At 38.7% G+C, this 19,747-nt stretch overlaps 1 protein-coding gene across 1 annotated transcript in view; it reads right to left on the reverse strand.

The window, feature by feature from the left end:
- The window catches only part of diaph2 (diaphanous-related formin 2), a 382,471-nt gene that overhangs the window by 358,145 nt on the left and 4,579 nt on the right, over positions 1 to 19,747 (reverse strand). Inside the window, exons 3-5 of the mRNA XM_008276280.1 lie at positions 10,076 to 10,108; positions 8,598 to 8,774; positions 2,018 to 2,122 (exon numbers count right to left, since the gene is read on the reverse strand). Coding sequence (XP_008274502.1) covers positions 2,018 to 2,122; positions 8,598 to 8,774; positions 10,076 to 10,108 — 315 coding nt within the window. The remainder of the gene's footprint in view (positions 1 to 2,017; positions 2,123 to 8,597; positions 8,775 to 10,075; positions 10,109 to 19,747) is intronic.

A 19,747-nucleotide genomic window follows, 5' to 3' on the forward strand; every position in this document is an offset into this window, starting at 1 on the left:
TTGGAACTTGTTAAACACAGCTATGCTTTCACACACACAAACACACACACAAACACAAAATAAATGGAAATCAAACAGAAATATGTGAAGACACTCCCCAGGACCAGAACTGCAACCTCATCACGCAGCATACAGCTTTTGTAGAAAACAATCGAGTCACATTAGCAGTGAAGGCACCACAGGATGACAGAGGAACCCAAACATGTCCACAATGCACCACACGCAGACACCACTTGCATTTTCCATGTAACATACAGTCATTTAGTCCTCATTGCATGCATATCAACCCCCACAGGCAACGTTAACCCTTCACTTTTAACACATATAGGCCTCATACATGCATACATATAGAATGATCAAAAACTGGAGTGACTTTCAGAAACAAAACGGTTACTTAAGACTGAGTTAGGTTTCTACATTTTTAAACACATCATACCTCTAAAGTGTTTGCTGACAAACCCTTTTGTGTCTTGATTCCATGCGAAATATTGGCTTCAGTAAGTAATAAGTGACTGAGCGGCTGAAACCCAAATCACGCTATCTAATATAACGTAGAGCAAGGGACTCTATAAGAGAGTTTATACAGACTGAAACGCTTGTGCTTCATTGTACCTTCGATTCCTATAAATACATTTTGACTCTAGGACCTAAAAGGAAGGCAATGTATGACTTTGGTTCAAGACAGTATTCAGTTTATTTTATTAAAAACAAAACAAAATATCTGCTGATGAGTAAACTTTACTTATGTCCAAAAAACTGAAAATAGTTCATTAGGGTTCTAGGATCAGCTTACAAGTAAAATATATTTTTAGACTTCAAAACAAGTTATAATATGTATTTTACTGTATATGCTCTTAGACAGAAAAAGAGCCTGTGCCTGTGTCTCACTGAGTTAACGGAGCAGTTGTGTGTGAAGTGTCTCTCATTGCGAGAGGGATTTGGTAGCCACAGTATGCACTAACATTCAACCATCCTCCTCCTTCAGTCATATTAAATGTGATAGCAGGGTGCTGACAGACGTCACATTTTGTCCCCTGTCCTTTGACTACACGGATTACCTTATTGAATTGAATAAAATATCAGTGCTCACAAAGCATAATGGGCCCTGTGAGGAATTCAATCATCTCGGATAATCATCATTATCAATAATGCCAGTTAATTACCATAACAATGAGGAAGGTAATAAATGATGATGTCAAGGGAGAGCTACCAGGTTCAGGAAACAATGGGGATAGACATCGCTTTTTTTTTTTTTCCTTCTGAAATGATACGAATTTCACCTCACAAAGTCAGCAAAAACTTCAAAGGAGGATACATGAATATGTCATACATTTATGGATTTCCACAAATACTGTTTTTATTGTTTAGTGCGATTAAGAATCAACTCTCTACTAATTTATGCAAACGTAGAACAGGCAACATAATTCTGATTTATGTTATTGCTAATCTCAACACAAAGCAACTGATAGTAAACACTCCTGCAAAGTTGTTCTGCTAAGCATTCAGAGCAAATAAAGCTGTAGGATGAATTGTCACTGGCCTAAAACCATTTATGTTCTGTTACACTTGAGCCAAGAGGTTGACTGAACTTGATCAATTCTTGAAAACCAAATAGTGAGGCAAGACACCGCCACCACTGGACATAATTCACATGCAAGTACACGACTGGACAACCAACTATTTTCATGCAAGCATATGATTGGACAAGCACTGACCATCCACCTAGCATTGAGTGAGTGAGTTACTACAGTTTAAATCTTGGCATAATGGGGTGAACAAATGAAGAAAACAAATCAAAACTGCAATCAAAGATGTGGGTTTCTCAGGCATGAAGAGTGGAGGAAGGCAACAGAAGAGAGAGTGCGCAAGAACGGATGACAAAGCAAGCCATTAAGTAGAGCATCAGGTTATGCTCCGGAGAGTCATGTGGAGTGTCATGATATTTCAACCTACCAAACGACAATTGTACAGTGCACTATCGTTTATAACGATAAAACTGTCTTACACTCTCACTTACAGATTTGGCAGTGGCTGAGATGTACTGGACCACCATCTCGCGTTTGGTGCTCAAGTCCTTCCCACGCAGAGGGGCTTTGCGGTCCTCGTTCAGGTTCATGTCCTCCTGAATACACACAGACAGTGAAATGAAATGTAAGGGAATAGTCAAGACTGGATACTAGTCAAAATTGGGCACACAGTTTTAAGTAGAATGTTGTACAAAAACACTCATAATCTGAATGGAAACTAAATTCGGATCACAAAATGAATCCTTTATTACACCACTTGCAAACAGAACATGAAAGAAAAGGTATCTTGTAAAGCAAAAGTCAGTCCCACATATACACATAGCACATATCTAATCTTAGTATCTAAATAGTGGGACACTTAACCCTAGTAAGTAATTCAAAATATCTGGATTTTAAAACCTCAAACTTTGAACCAGGTTATTTACAGTACAACAGTTTCAGAAGTAAGAAGTAGCACTTTAGACCGGCCAATAATTATTGTTCCATTTCCACTATAACCCTTTATATCAGATCCTGTCCTTCTATGGCTGAATAAATTTCTTTCTATCTCTGCTTCTTTGTTAAAGTCACGGGGTACAGCAGCAGAAAATAAAGGCAGTAATAATTAGTCCTTGAAACGAAAGTAGCAAGGCTGCAGCAATAAAAACTGTACACCCCAACTCCGAACAGGAGAACAAAATCAAACAACACTGCGTCTATTGAGGCCACGCAATCACATCAGATAGGCTGGATAGGCAGTATCTGAGTGTTATTGGGAGTATTATCTTCATGCTACTTTAATTCTGCATCACAAAAGAGGTCTTTCATGTGAGAGACATCAGGGCATAGAGCGAAGGCCGGACAGAGCACTAAAAGCTAGGGAATGACATGATGATTAGAATGGAGGGGGATGTTTATCAGAAGCACTCTCTCACAAAGAGATGGCTAGAATGAACAGAGTGAAAAAACATCCTCCTCAGGGTTTTAGGATGGCGGACCTAAAGTTGTGGAGGCATGCTGCCCTCTGCTGGTAGGCAAAGAAAATCCTGTGTCTTTTGGTTGATCTGATTTGGCAGCGGTCCCCCTCCGTCCGATTCAGCGTAAAATTCAACTAATAAATTAAGCATATCACTGCTCAATAAGAACGTCGCATTATACAGCGGTTTAAATGTCTAACCACGAGTAATCTGATTCAAACTGTTTAGCTTCATTCGTCAGTGAAGCATGGGCAGGAATCCCATCCAGGGGCACTGTGACCTAAATTCCTTCAACTACATTTCCTCTAGTAAATACCCTCTGAGCTAGGGGAAAAAAAAAAAAAAAACATTAACATCTTTTGTAAAACGGGCAAGGGAAGAAAAAAAAATGCAGCGAAAACTTTTACAATTGGCAGGTTTTTTTCACCCAAGGAAACCAGCAGGTTTTTTTAATTAATCTTTGAACCCTACTAATTTATCTGCTTAATTGGCATTCAATAAAGGAGGCAAAAAGTGGCAGGGTGAATATATCGTAGGAGGGGTAGCAGCAGTGGGCCTGCGGGATGCTTGTCAGGGGGCAAACTGAAGGAATGAGCCCTCCATGTTTAGCCTCCAAAATGATTAATTCTCTTTTATTAATTATACCCTCATAGGCGACATAAAAAGAGTCTCAAGATATCACGACTATGTTGCTGGCGTAACTGAAATGAGGAGATTTGAGCTTGTATCAATGACAGTGGAGTTACAAAGGAATCTGTACTTGTTGTCTCATGGTAGTCTGCCGAGCTCTGCTAAGAATTTCCTAATAGCAATCAGTCTGTATTTGCTGTGTTCATGCCAAAAACAATCTCATTCTGCAACACTTGGCAAATCAAACATCAGTATTCCTGCTCAGTCCTGCAGAGAGACAGACTCTGTTGTGCATGTACTGTATATACAGTGCAGTCCAGAAGTAGCGGGACAGTGGCATATTGATTTCACTCTTTTGGCTCTGTATTGTAGCAGACTAGACCTCAAATGGGGAAAAAAATGGCTGACGTCTATGTGCTAAATTTCAGCTTGAAGGCTGATATCCATCCCAAGTTTTGGAATAGCACAGCAGAATGTTCATCCTGAAAACAGCCAAAATAACCAATGACATTTTAACAGTGTAATGTTCTTGACTGGCCAGTCACCTTAATCCAACTGAGCAGGTGTTTGACTCACTAAAGACCAGTCCCCAAACAAGTAATAAGTGAAGATGGCTGCACTACAGGCCTGGCAGCACCTCACCAGGGAAAATAGCAAGCATCTGCTGAAGTCTGTGGTTGTACATTTCAGGCAGTCATTAGCTGCAACACATTTGCAGCCAATTATTCCATTTTTTTTTTTCTTTTAACTTTTTTTTTTTTTTAAACATATTTTGACATTTAAGTTTTTGATTGTGTACAATTTTTGCACGGTCCATCTGACGTGCATGTAAGCATCTTCAAATTAAGGTAAGAACTTCATTTCAAATCAAATGTGCTTTCGTACAGATTGAAAACAAAACATTTTATATGTCACTGTCCTGTTTAACACCTATCTTATATAATATATATATTTAAGATTAGGAAAAATTCCAAAATCCTGTCAGTACAATGTGGTGGAAAACAGTACAACGCAGAGCACTGCTAGCATCAAATGAGGGACAAGAACAATTAAAGGGTACCATCAAATGAATCTGAGGTTGAAAGGGGCACTCTAAAGGGAAAAATGGATCTAAGAAAAGTAGTAGAAGTAAAAAAAAAAAAAAAAAAAATGTTTTGCTTCAGCTGTGACAAATCAATTATTTTGTCCACTACCCTCAAGTCTGATCCATGAGTGTGTAAGGGCACATGCAGTAATTCTCCTGTGGGCTGGTTTTAATGTCCTGGTGCAGAGTGGAACTGCTGAGGGATCACATAGGAGCTTAATACTAGGAGTGTTCATCCTGACAATGGCACACAGAGAGGCACATAAAACCTCAAACTAGCCACAGCAGCACTGCAATGTGACATTCTTCTTTCGTTGGTGCTCTGTTTCTGCAAAGCGCCTTGACACCATTCCCCATTCTCTTGAAAAATGGGTGCAGAAATCAAATTAGTTCAATCAATCCTAAGTAAGGATGTCATGCTCTTGCAAGCTTTCATGCTGACAGACAAGTAACAGCCTCATCTAGGTAATAATTCCGTGACTGCTAATGCCCACATAAACACAGGGGACTTAAAGTGTCAATATGCAACGACTACTGAGACAGGTTCACACCATCAAGATCATGTATTTGACCTCACAATACGCCACATTTCTGCTTTTCTACGATGACCATATTACAGACAGCTTGTAATGAAGGGGGGACTGTGATAAGTCTAGGTTCAGCACAACGCTTTCGCAGCTTACTGAAGGCTGAGGAAATTAGTTTACGTGTTTTGTTGTTTTTGTGTGACTCTGTTCTTAGGTTGAACCTCTCAGATCGGAGTCTGCCACTGCAACACAGCTGCCTCCTTAGTGAGATGCAAATACTGGACATTTCATCAGCGGATTTACTGCTGTGCATTTTGATGAGTCTCTGAACTCCGGCTGTGCGCATCTTGGGAAATCCTGTGACAAAACGCATAGAGTAAAAGACATAAACTACACCCTTCTTAAGGCAGTGCTGAAAGCCAATGTTTTTTCATGCATTTTAACTTTCCCCCATGCGTTCATGAATATACTCCTGCTCTCGATGGTTAGCTTCAAAAAATTCTAGAAAGAGTTCATTTGGTTTTCCTTGCCACCGTGTGAGTGTTTCTTCCGATATTTTTACCAGATCGCTTTGATGACCTTTCAGTAATAGGCTATGTGCTATTTAAGCTTAGAGATACACGACGTGATGTGTAAACCACTTTCCTGAGAAAAAATACTTTTACTTTTTCCTAGTCATTAATGCACAGTAGGTGGTCTCACTAATATGGCATGGGGTCAGCCCTTCATTTGAAGGCAGCAACACATCTGAGGCTGCAACATGTAGCAACATAATAACAATCAATAACTGAATGGCTGTAAAGACAAAGAGAGCAACTAAAATGTATGTGTGTGAGACATAAAAAGAAATGATGAGAAAAGACAGATGCCGAAGAGAAGCTACACACGTCAAAAGAAACTACCCACCTTGTTTATTTTTGTGTTTGCTGCATCAAAGCAGAAAAGTTTACAGTCCATGAATGTAAATAGTGGTGGCTCCAAAAGTACATAAGTAAATAACCCTTTTCTTTTCGATTTCATTACTGTAATTATACTTCCCAACCCAAAGTGTCAAGGCCTGTCAAATGTCAGACCAGCAAACATGTCTTCTGTGTCGTCTGTCACTGAGCAAATTGAAGCCTGGGTTTAATGTCACGCTGCTGTGAGCACAAACATAGTAATTGAGAGGTGAACTGAGTGACAGGGATGAGCACCCAGGCAAGAAAACACTGAGCAGTAGCCTGATGAAAACCAGGAGCACTGGTCGCATTTCTGTGGCCCTGGCAATAAAGACCATTGTATGAGAAAAAAGGAAAGGCAGGCACCGTACCACGCACACACACACACTCAGAGACATTATCCACAATAGTACACACAACCTATGCAATGAAGCCAGAGTAATTCAGCTCCTCACTTCAAAGAGATGGGCTGAAAGCTTTTTGTTAGATTTCAATCCTGCAGTACATAAGGCCAAAAATGCATTTCAATGGAGAAAATCACAAGTGTGACAGCGCTTTGACCCCACAGATGAGTGCGAAGTGAATTTCAAAGTTTGGTGGGCTTCTGACAGTGGCCTAGGGAATACGTAGGTGGAGCTCTGCTTCACAAAAGCTTAACATCTGAATGTAAAATGGATTTATCTTTACTATAAATGCAGTCAAGAAAACTTTGGTGATTTTCTGTATTTTTTTTGTCTAACTGGCAACAAATCCAATCTAAAGACAAAAACCAACAGTGAACTTAACATAAGAATTGGCTACATGTCCAAAGCCTTACTAAGTTTATGCATTTATGCCACAGAGCTTCATTGTTGTCCACAGACACACCACTGAGCCCCACTGTTCAGGGACATGCTTCTTCCCTGTGAAATATACAGGCACTATAGTTCCTCCACCAAGACAGAGGTTTGTTTTCAGTGCTGTTTGTTTTTTGTTTGTCCATCAGCAAGATTACACAAACATGGTGAATTTCATGAAACTCGGTGGAGAGGTGGAGTTTGACCAAAGGATGAACCCATTAAAGTTTGGAGCAAATCCGCATTACTTTTTTAAACTGAGGTAGGGCATCGCCTTAGTGAAGGACTGAGCACTTCAAGTGCTCTTCTAGTTTATTTAGAAATGGCTTCCCAGACTCGCATCGGCGATCATGTTCATGACCTTTGGAGAGTTATTCCTGTAAGGCAGGGGTCACACAGTCACACCAGTTCTGTTTACACTGCTTCACTTGCTTGTTGAGCTACTTATCACAATCTGTTGACTTTGAACGAAAATTCTCAGAGAAATTCACAATTTATGGGACAGAGTCTGATCGATACAACACGCCTGAATGCATGTCCTACACATGATTTTGTCCGATGTGATGGATTGGTCTGAGCCGCAGTGCTGAGAAGCAGAAATACAACAGTAGGACAGTTAAAGGCTAAGGGCAACAGCTGACACTTACGTTACCCTGTCAACAGATAGCAAGGCTCTGAGCAGATTATAGATTCTGCAGTTAATCTGACATTTTGGAAATTGTACTGCAGTAGCTCCAAGATGGGAGAGACAAGGATGAATTTTCATGTGTTAAACTCACCAGCCTGACTTTTCAATGCACCTGAGGCCCAGAACGTTGGAGACGTTGTTCAGGATGGATAAAATGAACTGACAGCATAATACAGGATCCAAAAGGCGAACGTGGATAACCATGATCTGACCCAACTATCTGTCCCAGGCATGCATAGCAGTCTCTGCCTTACTACTCTCCAAGGATGGTGACAGTTATCAGCGTTATTAGTCTGAGGAGCCATTACAATTTTTAGAATGAAAAGACATGTCACCGAATGCAATGCTGTAGCTCTATGAGGGATAGAGTTTGGACAACAATTGAGCTCTATGACACAGAGGAATACGCTACATCAAGCTTCGGTTATACTTGTTAGTGGGATCAAACCATTGTTGGTTTCAGTCTCTTTATGTGGTTTGTGGCCAATTAATACATATGTCTAAAAATATCACCGAAGGTACTCTTTAAATATATACTGAACATTGTGTTTAACTGTTGTAGCACCGTGTATAGTAAAAAAAAAAAAATAAACTTTTGACTACATTTGTCAGTGTCATTATTTCATTATCATCCTGTTGCATATGTCTCATCTAATCAGCAGTAAAACAAGGATGCATGCTTAGCAAAATATTGTTAGAAAAAAAGTATTCAAACTTAAGTTCGTGTCTTGTCTAAGTCTTCTACACCAACATTACTGTCAGACAATCTGTTTTAAGATACATACAAGATTTCATCATAAAATGTTCAGTATCTATTACTCTGTGGTATTAATGGGTGCAGTAAAACTTTTGTGGAATGCTACAGGTGACCCTATACAAGTGAAACATTGCAAGAAAAACACAAAACTTACCATCATCTTCTCAAAGAGGTCAATAATTTCCTTCTCTGAAAGGTTCATGGATCGGTCATCAAAAAGGGGCTGAGGAACAGGCAGTTCAGTTTGGGTAGAGAGGGGATCTGTTGGGTGCTGTATAAGGGGCTTCTCCTTCTTCATCCCTGTTTTCCTGAAACTGGTAATACGATCCCGCTGAAAGAAAACACAGTGTTTGAGATATTTAAATTTTGCACTGCCAACAACCCTGTTTAGACAAGGATCAAGCATGTGGATCACTAAAAGAAAACCTGTTTATATTAACATATATACAGAGATTGGTTTAAGTTGCTGGGAACTTGAACTTTATGTTATCACACATCCCAGAGTTGTTTTGTGTCTTGCTATCAAAAGACACTGTTCACCCCATATTACAGTACAGATACTCTGAAGTGGAGGACAGCTCAAAATGTCTTGCTGAAACAAAAGAAAGTGAGGCTAAAATAACAAATACAAAAAAGTCTGGAACATGCTGGCAGCAGAGAACACATTTATTTCACTTAGGACACTGTATGAAACTAAACAGGATTGTACTTACCATCAAACCCACAGGATTACCTGGTTTGTGCTCATGTTATTCAAAAGGTTTTCTCAAAACCAACTTAAGCTCGCAGTGTAAGAAACAAGTTTCCTTGTTTTATTCATCACTTGACACTATTGTGATGCATTCTGTAAAGTTTAGTGTGAAAGTAGAAAAAGTACATGAACCGCATGCAACCAGACACTGTTAGTTGAATTTAGTGAAATGAAAGGGAGAGGACATGCTGGATGAATGAGCATATTATGTAAAAATGAAATGGAAAGACAAACATATATGACATACATGATGTCACTACTGTCAGTAACGTGAAATATAACTGGATGGATCAAATATACTGTAGGTAAGGCCAAAACATATTTCTGCAAGCTGCAAAGACATGTTGACTGGTTATACGAAAATGAATGCAACACTATCTGAGCTTTTAAGCGTCAAAGTGAGGGTATTTGTTAACTAAGAGTATTAAAAAAGCCCAAGGCAAAAAACATCTCATCAAAAATGCTCCTGATAATCACACACTAAATGATCTATGAGCTGCTTACAAAAGTCTAAATGCTATGGGCTAAGTTTTGTTCATAATGAAAAATTTAGACCAACAGACCTTGGTGGGGCTAACTAACAGCAACATGAAAAATCTTTTTCTATTTACACTGCATTATAGTTCTACCACAACCAGTAAGTGAGACAGATTGAAGTTCATTCCTTTCTTGTTACAGCGTAGTAACACAAGTTCAAAGTAAAACTAGATGTACTTCATCTTTACACATTCTTATTTATTTACATTTTTCATTTAAATAATTAGTTTTTGTCATATTTGAGCCATCCACATATTTCAGTTAAAAGTCTCATGCAGTCAGGGCAAAACATGAGATGACGCAAAATAAAACTAGTCACACCAAAATTAAACCGAGCACCTTACCATATCATCAGCCAAAGTTTTTATGTGTATGTTCTGTTGGAGGGAGGGCACAGTGTGAAAAACAAGATCCAACAGAAAATGACAATACGGGCAAAAGCACAGTATGTGTCCCATCTGAAGTGTTGTCACATGTACAGCGTCCTCTGGATACTTTCTCGTTTTCCTCTATGAAGCCAAATGAAGTTGCCAATAACACTTGCATACATTAGAGAGGACATAAAGCATGTGTGCTTAATGTCTATGAACCACAGCTAGAATTAGTTCATTCTCATGATCTGTTTTTTTTTTTCCTCCAGTGATGGTACAAGCAAATCCAGGATGTTGTACATGTGTTGGATGTGACCATACTGATAACAATGATCCCAAATAATAGGCTAAATGTAAACATGTATATGTGTTCAAGATTGAGGATCCCCAAGACACATACATTAAACACACATAGCAAATAAACACATAAAATGAGACTTATCATAAAGCACCTATAATCCCACAGCCACACCAGTTCACAGCATCCACTGAAAACATGCAAGTTAGTGCCGCTGTTTGGTTTTGTGTATTTCAAAAATACAGCACGTTCTCAAGACATTGTGTTACAGACTGGCACAGTTAAAAAATAAAGGTTCTACCTTCTCAGGGACAGCATATGGAAATTAGCTGGTAGCTAAATCTGGTACAATACATCTCCTTTCCTATGAGATTAATGTTTGTGTGCCTGGTCCCTGACAAATAAATTATTAAACTAAACTAAATAAACTAAGGTTGTTTTTATTGCTATAACATGTGTTCTAAAGAGCATCTTTTGTAGTGACAGTGGCCCCAAAGATTAAAACCACAACTTCTCCTAATACAGATGTTTATCTTCGTCTCAGACACAATAAGATTGGCTACAGCCAAAGGCTTGTGGCTCGGCAAGGGACAGCCATTTGAAACACACCTCAAATGGGAAGCAGTAGCAACACTGCCATATGCTGTGGCGCTAGGCTGTAAAGTACTAATGAGTAGGGAGATGTGGGGTAGTGATGGCCATAAAGCCTGCCTCCAGCCGCGGATTTTTCCACTATTCTAATCAGGAAACTACTGATGCTGGGGCGAGCAAACAGATTGGCTCTAACCTGCACCTCCCTCTGTGTATCTTCATCAGCTGTCGCTCTGGGCAACACTGAGCAGACACTCAAACTGCCATATCCATCACTAGTTTAGTCGGCAACAACTGATCAACAGTTGGAAAAAAAGCTATGAACCACAGAAAACAAAGCTTCACTCTCTATGTGCAGGCTTCATGTGTTGCCGAAGTTGTTATTTCAAGTCAAGATAACAAATATGTCATATGCATCATGCATTATGCATAGAGGGTTCTGCGTGGGATGTCCAGGTATTTGTTTTACCGTCATTCACTGCCTTTAATATAGGTGCTGCACTCCACACAATATCTGTGATAGTAAGAGTCTGACCTGAGCAACAACTTTTCCCATTTCTAACTCGGAGCAATGTGTCATTAAGCCCAGCATTCTCTAACAGCCTAAAACTGCGTGAAACAATAGCTAATTTTCAAATGGAGTACTTAAACATTTTCTAATCAATTTAACAACAATCAAACCACTGTTTGGTTAATTGCCTTGACTTGAGGGCCTTTCCTTGCCCATTATCTTGGCAACATCGCAACATTGCAATTTAACATCTAACAATTAAGCTTGCATGTCCTCTGGGCTTCTCTCGCTTATTAAAGTAAACTTTTTCATCATAATAAATGTTTATTACCAAACACATATTTCTCTAAATAACCTAATCAAATTAGCTCTGGGTCCCTCCTTAATCAAATATGATTATGACTCCATGCAGATCTTTAAAAATGAAAACACAAAGCAATATCCAACAACTTGAGAGCCAATTTGGGGACACAAAACCATACCAGTATGCATATTTCACACAATAACTTCTGAAATTAATATTACAAACTACAATTAATGTTAGTATTACATTAACTCATAAAGAGGCATATCCTTCCATTGCTCTTAGTTGTATAACAAAATGTCACCAAGTGGCACATGAAATAAATTTTCATCCAAGACAGACAAAAGACCAATTTTGTTTCAAACTGACTATAGTCGCACAGCTTTTAAATAGCAACACTTGTTATACTCAACTAATTTAACTAGACCATCTGTATGATGTCATTTTAACTCACTCACTGGAACTATCACTATAAAGTCAGTGACTACGATGCCTCTCTAAAACGAGTTTAGAAGGAAATTAGGTTTTACTTTAATTAGTTCTAATAACAACAAAGGATGACTGGGACCTAGCCACTGTTGACAGTGAAAAGTGTAATGCAGTGTGCTGCTGACAGTTTGTGGCAACTTCATGAAACTACCTTGTGTCCCTGTTTAATCGTCTGTACTGTTTAGCCACAGGCTACTAGGTGCTAGCAACACTCACACTTGTTTTTCTCTGTGGCAAAAAAAATCCACGTTTCCTCAGGGGAGGAAAAATGCAATGCTGATAGCAGAGCAGGAAGAAATTAGGGAAACCTGCAAATTTTATAATTAGCCTCATATGCTGGCAAGTAAACTTAAGTAGCTCAGCAGTCCAGTCTACCAGAAAATCTGAATTCTCATTTGATGTTCATTCATTTAATAAACGGTTTGGTGCTTGTTCTGAGAGTACCAATTATCAATGTCCCTACCTAGCATTTAAAAATTCCACACATTTCAGTGGAGTAAAACACATCTTGTAGTGGCAGACATTGACAATGCAAGGCAAAAGGACAGCACTGAGAAGATCTTACAGACAGTTCAAAACAAGACAATACACTACTAACTCATTAGAAGCAGACACTGGAGAGCTGTTAGACACAGAAGCAGTATAAAACTTGCCATCTGCACTGCACAACAGCAAGATAAGGAATAAAGAGCAACTAGCAAAATAAATGGCCAAGATTTCTTTACCAGATATAGTGGCAAACGTAGTTTGCCAGTGTAACACTGCTGATACTTAAAAGAACAATGTACTGTGCTTTTACGTACATATCTAGATTTATGTCCAAGTGAGAAATTAAATGAGTGTTGATGCATGCGTTGCAAAATGAACGTGAACCTGCTTACACAGGAACTTTGTAGCCTCAGTCAGCGATGACCTAAATTTAGGACAATCATTGAGAAACTTGTACATCAGCATTGTACAGTGGTCTGGACAATTCAGGTTATACATGGGCACAGATTCATGTCTGTGCTCATTATCAAATCACAGATCAGAAATACAGGGAAAAAAGATGTCCTGTTCTGAATGTCAGTATAAGCATATTTGATATATATATATATCTAGAGTGTTGCTCCTCAGCATTTCAATAGAGTGCACCAGAGCTCCTGCTAGAAAATGGTGTGCAGCCGGGCCCAGAGCCCTGCAAATGAATAGAACAGATTACAGATGTGACAACAGCGTTTATCTAAAAACACTGTATGGATTATATTCAGGGTAAAATCCCCAAAATGTCTTCAACTGAAGAAAAACAGCCCCACCAAACTCCTAATGTGAAATTACATGAGTCATGTTTGCTAATTATTGCCATAAATGTTTTTCTTTTTGTAATCTGATAGGATGTACAACATAGCCAATACCAGGATCAATTTTAAGGGAGTGGCATCAGACAGCACCAAATACCCTCCATGTAACTGAATTAGACACGGTCTAAGCAAATTAATTTGTCTAAATAAATCTTGTTACGAAGTCCTCTCAATGGCTGCCTCTGTAAACTCAGAGGTAGTGCACAATACAGCCTCCACTGCTGACATCCGTGAGCACGATTTATTCTTCTCAATATAATGTATTACATCTATCTATACGTTTGCGCTGTGAGCACATCATTTTGACGACAAGCAAAGAAGTGGAAAAAAGAGGCCAAAGACACAAAAGACCCGACTAACACCTGGAATTTCATGCACTTTAAACTGACATTGAGAATATATTCACTGCAAGCAGCCACACAGACACACAAGCTCCCTTTCGGTGTGTTTTTCCTCACAGTATGCCTATAATTATTTCTGAATCTTTAAATGACAGTAAACATCTGCTCTACAGTGTTGCGTCTCTTTTTTCTTTTTTTTTTTTTAACCAACTACGGAGGATTTTTTTCTAACTCCAAGCTCTGACACCTGCAGCACGAAGGAGTAAAAATGCATAACAGGTCTATTAACACCAGTAAGTTTTCCTGATTTGACATTCTGGCAAAACTCTGCTCAGGTGACAACTGGTGTACATTACAAAAATAATGACTTGACTGTTTGTGTTAAATTTAATCAACAGCTTGCTGAACAAATCACAACAACAATATTTATCCCACCTTTATACAGGCAAATCTGCCAGAAAATTAACCTGAAACAAATGCAATATTTGATTGAGTCATCTTGTTAGTAAATAAAAAGCAATTAAAAAATGATACTATGGTCCTGTTTTATGACAATACTAACTAATTGATGAATAAAAAGGCACATTGCCACAAAGAAGCTATCACAGACGTTTAAGCAACATAAAATTGTTCCAAATTATAATTGACAATGTCAGATTCAGTGGGGGTTTTTTTTGTTTTTTTAACTGTCATTTTAGAAACAGGGAGCATCACATATGACATGGTCTACTTTTACCTGAAGTGACAAGCGAAACATTTATAGCAAAAAAAACATCTATATGTGAGTTCGTCAAACAGAGAGTAAAAAGACTCTGGGTGATTATAGATGGAACTTATATAGTGTTGTTACTGTAGGCAGTGCCGGGAGCATGCACGGGGGGCCAGACAACAAGCAACAGACGACACCGCCTCTTATCCCCGCACAGAAAAACCTGTCACATTAAGCATAACGGCATCCTCGTCATCTCAGCAAGCTGATTTACAAACCATTTAATCAAGCATAGACTGTGAAGTTGCTTTCCTAAAAAAGAAAAAAAAAATCAGGTCATAAGCAGGGGTCGCTCAGTTATTGTACACAATGTTGGCCGGAGATACTTGTTTCAATCAAATGAATTCCAAAAACATCTCAGAGCTTGTAATTAATTTTGAAGGAAAATAAACAAAAAAGAAAGCACTAGATATATGCAAGAGCTGATGTGCCTTTAAAAGGGCATGAGTCTGTAGTAGCCTTATTATTTCAGGAAAGTGCTGGTACTGTTTACAGTTTCCGAAAACAGCAACTACTGAAAAGGGGAAGCGCACAAAAGCCAGAACAGCTAAGAATTGAATGGCTCTGCACTGGATGGCCTGACCATGTGACTGCAGACCAGCACGGCACTGCCCTCAGGTTATCTCTGTTGAAAGCAAATTTCTAGTACTGTATCCTTGAGGGTTGGCAAGATATGCATTACAAAAGCTGAGCTATGTAAGGAAGGACGGAGATTTTCTTAAATTGTTCATGACATGGCATAAAATGTCATTTGGATTTTACAGACTGCTGAAATAAATCTGTTCCAGCAAACCCGTATTACATGTGCTTCAGGAACTTTATAGTGTCGCAGTTATTATTCTGATTTATTTTAGCCGGGATTTGAAGTCCAGCTTAAATCATGCAGCGATCACACCTGCTGAACCAGTCATTTTCCCTAATTGCTGACATGTGCAAAAGCGTGTGAACCCGTGACCCTGTTTTTATCTGCAGGCTGCTGGCTAAGTGGTGGCTGATGATACTGCACATAACCACAGCGCGAGGCAGCAAAATGTTTTTGAAAAATAATCCCGGCGTCTGAAAATATGCTGCTGTAAATGTCAAAGTAGTGACTGTACCTGTCACATTGCTCTGTGATATCCCACAATACCCCTGCTACATTTTAAAATGTGATGACTCATGATATGTCTGTCGAGCCTTTTTCACTTGACACATATCAGGCAGTGTACCAGGCTCTACTCTGTCAGCCAGTCAGTAGTCTTTCTGCACTGACCTCTTTTTATGTAGCATCTAGCCTTACATGAAGGAATTTATTTATTTTTTTAAATCAATTGAATGGTTAATTTCTCCAGTTCACATACACTGTCAGTTGTAGCAAAGTATTCTACACTATATTTCACAGCAAATGTTACGTTCTGGCTCCTATTTGTAATTTATGCCACTGATTGATTAAACAACCCACTAAAATCTGATTTCTCGCTCACACTGATAACCTCTAATTTAAAGCATATCAATGACGAAGATAAACACCTCTTCTCAGCAAATTTAGCAGAAGTAAATCTCTCCCTTTGCAATCCTTTAATAATAATTCAAGTGAAAGAGCAGGGAAACCCCTTCATCTTGGCCTGCATTAGACTCAGTCAAACCACATCCTCCACTCACGAAGCATCCAAACTGCTGTATGCAACTATGAACAATTACCATGTATGATTCATGTATTGTTGAAACACGAAACAGAAAAGAATGCACTGATGCTCACGTTATGTCTGACACAGGATTTAGCTTTTTCTTTTTTTTTTAAATATGCAACAGAGAGCCAAATCAACTTCCCATTCTCTCGTCTTAGATATAATCCATTGATATACATGAATAAGGCTCATCTCAGAGGGTGACACTAGAGCAGTGAATGTGTCGGTTTCTTCCACTGTGTGACTAAAGCATTCTTCACTGCTTCCTCTCTCCAACTTCCTGAATGCCATTAAAACACTCACATGTGGTCTATTTCCTGCTGCTTCTCACATGCCTCTGAAACACAATTGCAGTTATATGTATTCAATAGCACGAGATAAAATGCAAAGTAGCACTTGGGAGGAAAAAGAAATAGGCAAAAAAAAAAACACAAAAAAGTGGACAATACTGCATCATAAAAAAAAATGCTGAGAGTGACCAAACAGGAGATAGGAAGCCTCAAGTCTGCAACAAGCTGACAACTTGTACTAACCACATGCTAACATGACCTAAAATGATCCCTGAGGGTTCCCGAAAGCTCATGTATCAAAGCGGTGAAAGCTTCAAATGCCACAGCCTCCACCAGCAGCAGCACAGTAAGCCATTAAATATGATTCACAATGTGATACTGTCAGAACTGTCAAAACCATGAAGATTACCCACTGCCTAGCTGTACACTTGATTCTGACATAAAACCTTCATATTTTCAAATCTGGGGTATAGCCTAATGTGTAGCAGATCTGTGTGCCTTTAGTCAGACTGAGGACTACAATAAGGAAAAACTCCAACTTTTTCCTAATATATACACAGACAAGTGACAAATTAAGGGAAAAACGAACATAAAGTGTTTAAGTAAGCTGTTAGGCCACCAAGTGCCACCACAACAGCTTCAATGCAGCTTGACATTGATTCTCCAAGTCTCTGGAACTCTACTGGAGGGATGAAAAAACATTGTTCCAAAAGATATTCCATCATGGTGTTCTGATAATGGTACACACAAGCTCCCACAAGGTGTTGAACTAAAATTTGATTACCAAATTTGGCCATGGTTGATGATTCATATCATTTCTATATACTCATGAAACCATTCAGTGACCCCTTTGGTCTATGGATGAGGGCTTTGTCGTACTGGAAGAGACCACTCCCGTCAGCAAAGAGATTAATAGTAAAAGTGATCAGTCAGAACAAACTAGCATTGATTTGCGGTTACCTTTTTCTTTAAGGCCTTGATTATACTCCAGTGAGGACACCAACTTGCACAACTGCAGACACCCACAAATGACTAGCTGTTGTGTTCATACTACTTTCCTACTACACAAGAGTTTGAAAAGTCAGATCTACATATTGTGCACATAACTGTATGGACACATATGTTCGGTTGCATGTGGGCATGTGCAGAGGGGTCAGTTACAAATACCCTAGACTCTAAATTCTGGTAATTATCATTGTTTAGACTGTTCCAATTCTTCTATCACTTTAATTTTCATCAAATTCTCATATTGACGTCTCAAACTATTTCACAGACAATGGACAAAGTATAAAACACCATATATATACATTGAAAGCAGCTCAAGCACTAGTTACTGTGTAAGTCTTTGATACCACAGAGGTTGTGACTGGACACACATTACAGTCAGCTTTAAGATTCAGTGTAGCTTAAAACATTACAAATTGAAGGTAGAAAAAAGCCAATAACAGAACATACCTGTCAACACTGTTCGACTTTCGTGTTTTCCGAAATGCCAGTTACTGACCTTTCAGACATGTTTGTAGGTGTTAAGAATGTGTGTTAAAGCTTTAAGAGGAAGCTGCATGCTTCTTTTTGTTAGTAATACATGACATTTGTGACATATTGTGCAAACTGGCTTGCTGGTATCTTTTCGATTTGTCATGCTCATTTGTCCCCAAGCTTGTGTTTCCATAGTTTTACTATTACCTTTTCAGACTGTTCCTAGCTCCACATTGAAGTTGCTGTGGTTGAAATATGACAAACACTAACAATAATTAGCTGCATCTGGCTCACACTTGTAGCCAGGAGGTAACAAACTGCAGTGTACTGACGTCTCTGAATATTTTAAAACTAACACTGGCACAAAGCTTTACTGTGTTATTCTGCAGCTCCCCAGCATTACTAACAAAAAGTAGTTTTGTTAGTTTGCTGTTTCTTACAAAACATCCCCATTTTTATTGACTGGCCTATTTATGTCTTTCAGTTATGTGTCGACCCCGCTGCTGTTGCAATATTTGTTTTTTGGTCTTCTAGAGTTGGCTCCTCCTGTTCAAGTGTAATAGTGGCGCCTACACTGTCCAGCTTGTCCAGCAAGTTTCTCCACTCACGTTACCTTGAATTCTCCCCACGAGCAGGGACACGCCTGAATGAATGTGACCTGTGTGCCTTGCTTTAGTAATGTTAGATGCATTAACATTACTGAATATTGCAAATCCTAGTGATGCACCAAAGTTATACTCGCCAGAGCAAATACAAACTAGATACTTACTCCAACTTTATTTTTACCAAGTCTCTTCAATGCATTTTAAAGCAAAATGACGAAAACTCATCTACATGCATTTAAATAATTATCAAAATCATTTTGTTCCACTAATATCCTTTATCTGCCAAAAACAATTTTCAGGTATCAACAGTATGTCTACCATTTTTTAAGTTATTATAACAAAACATAATAGGATCTATTGTTTTTCAAAACATATTTAATGAACCTCTCTGAATCTAATTTTAGCTGAGCATAGAAACTGTCAATAATGAAACACTCTCTGACAAGCTCACCCTGCAACGGCACAGAAGCTAATTGTTAAAAGAAAAACGGAAAAGAGCAAAAGCGCATCTGATAATGATGGAATCATAATGCAGAAATGAGAATTAGTTTTAATTTACAGCCGACATGTATTAAGAGCACCTCTTTTTTAAACATCAAGTCTTGCACAATCAGTTTCAAGGTCCTCCTCTCCTTCACGTCTCATATGTTAAACAAGATGTTAATTTTGACAAGCATGTGCTATAAAGCCTAAACCACTATAGTGCAGGCAAGCTGTCCTATCTATCTGCAGTATGCGTGTATTATTATTGTTGTAAAAAAGTTCTGAGTTAAATAGCAGACACTTATCTCAGTTATGACTGCTGACCAGTTTCGGTCTCATGTTTCAGTGTATGTGCAATACATAAACAAATGACCTTTGAGACACTGATCACCCTTCATCCTTTTGTTAAAAGAAAACAAGTATAACTTGCAATAAGCAAACATGAATCAGCCCCTCAGACTGACTAATTAAATCACAA

This window comes from Stegastes partitus, unplaced genomic scaffold (assembly GCF_000690725.1).
Source record: "Stegastes partitus isolate 25-593 unplaced genomic scaffold, Stegastes_partitus-1.0.2 Scaffold2, whole genome shotgun sequence".
Taxonomy (NCBI): Eukaryota; Metazoa; Chordata; class Actinopteri; family Pomacentridae; genus Stegastes; species Stegastes partitus.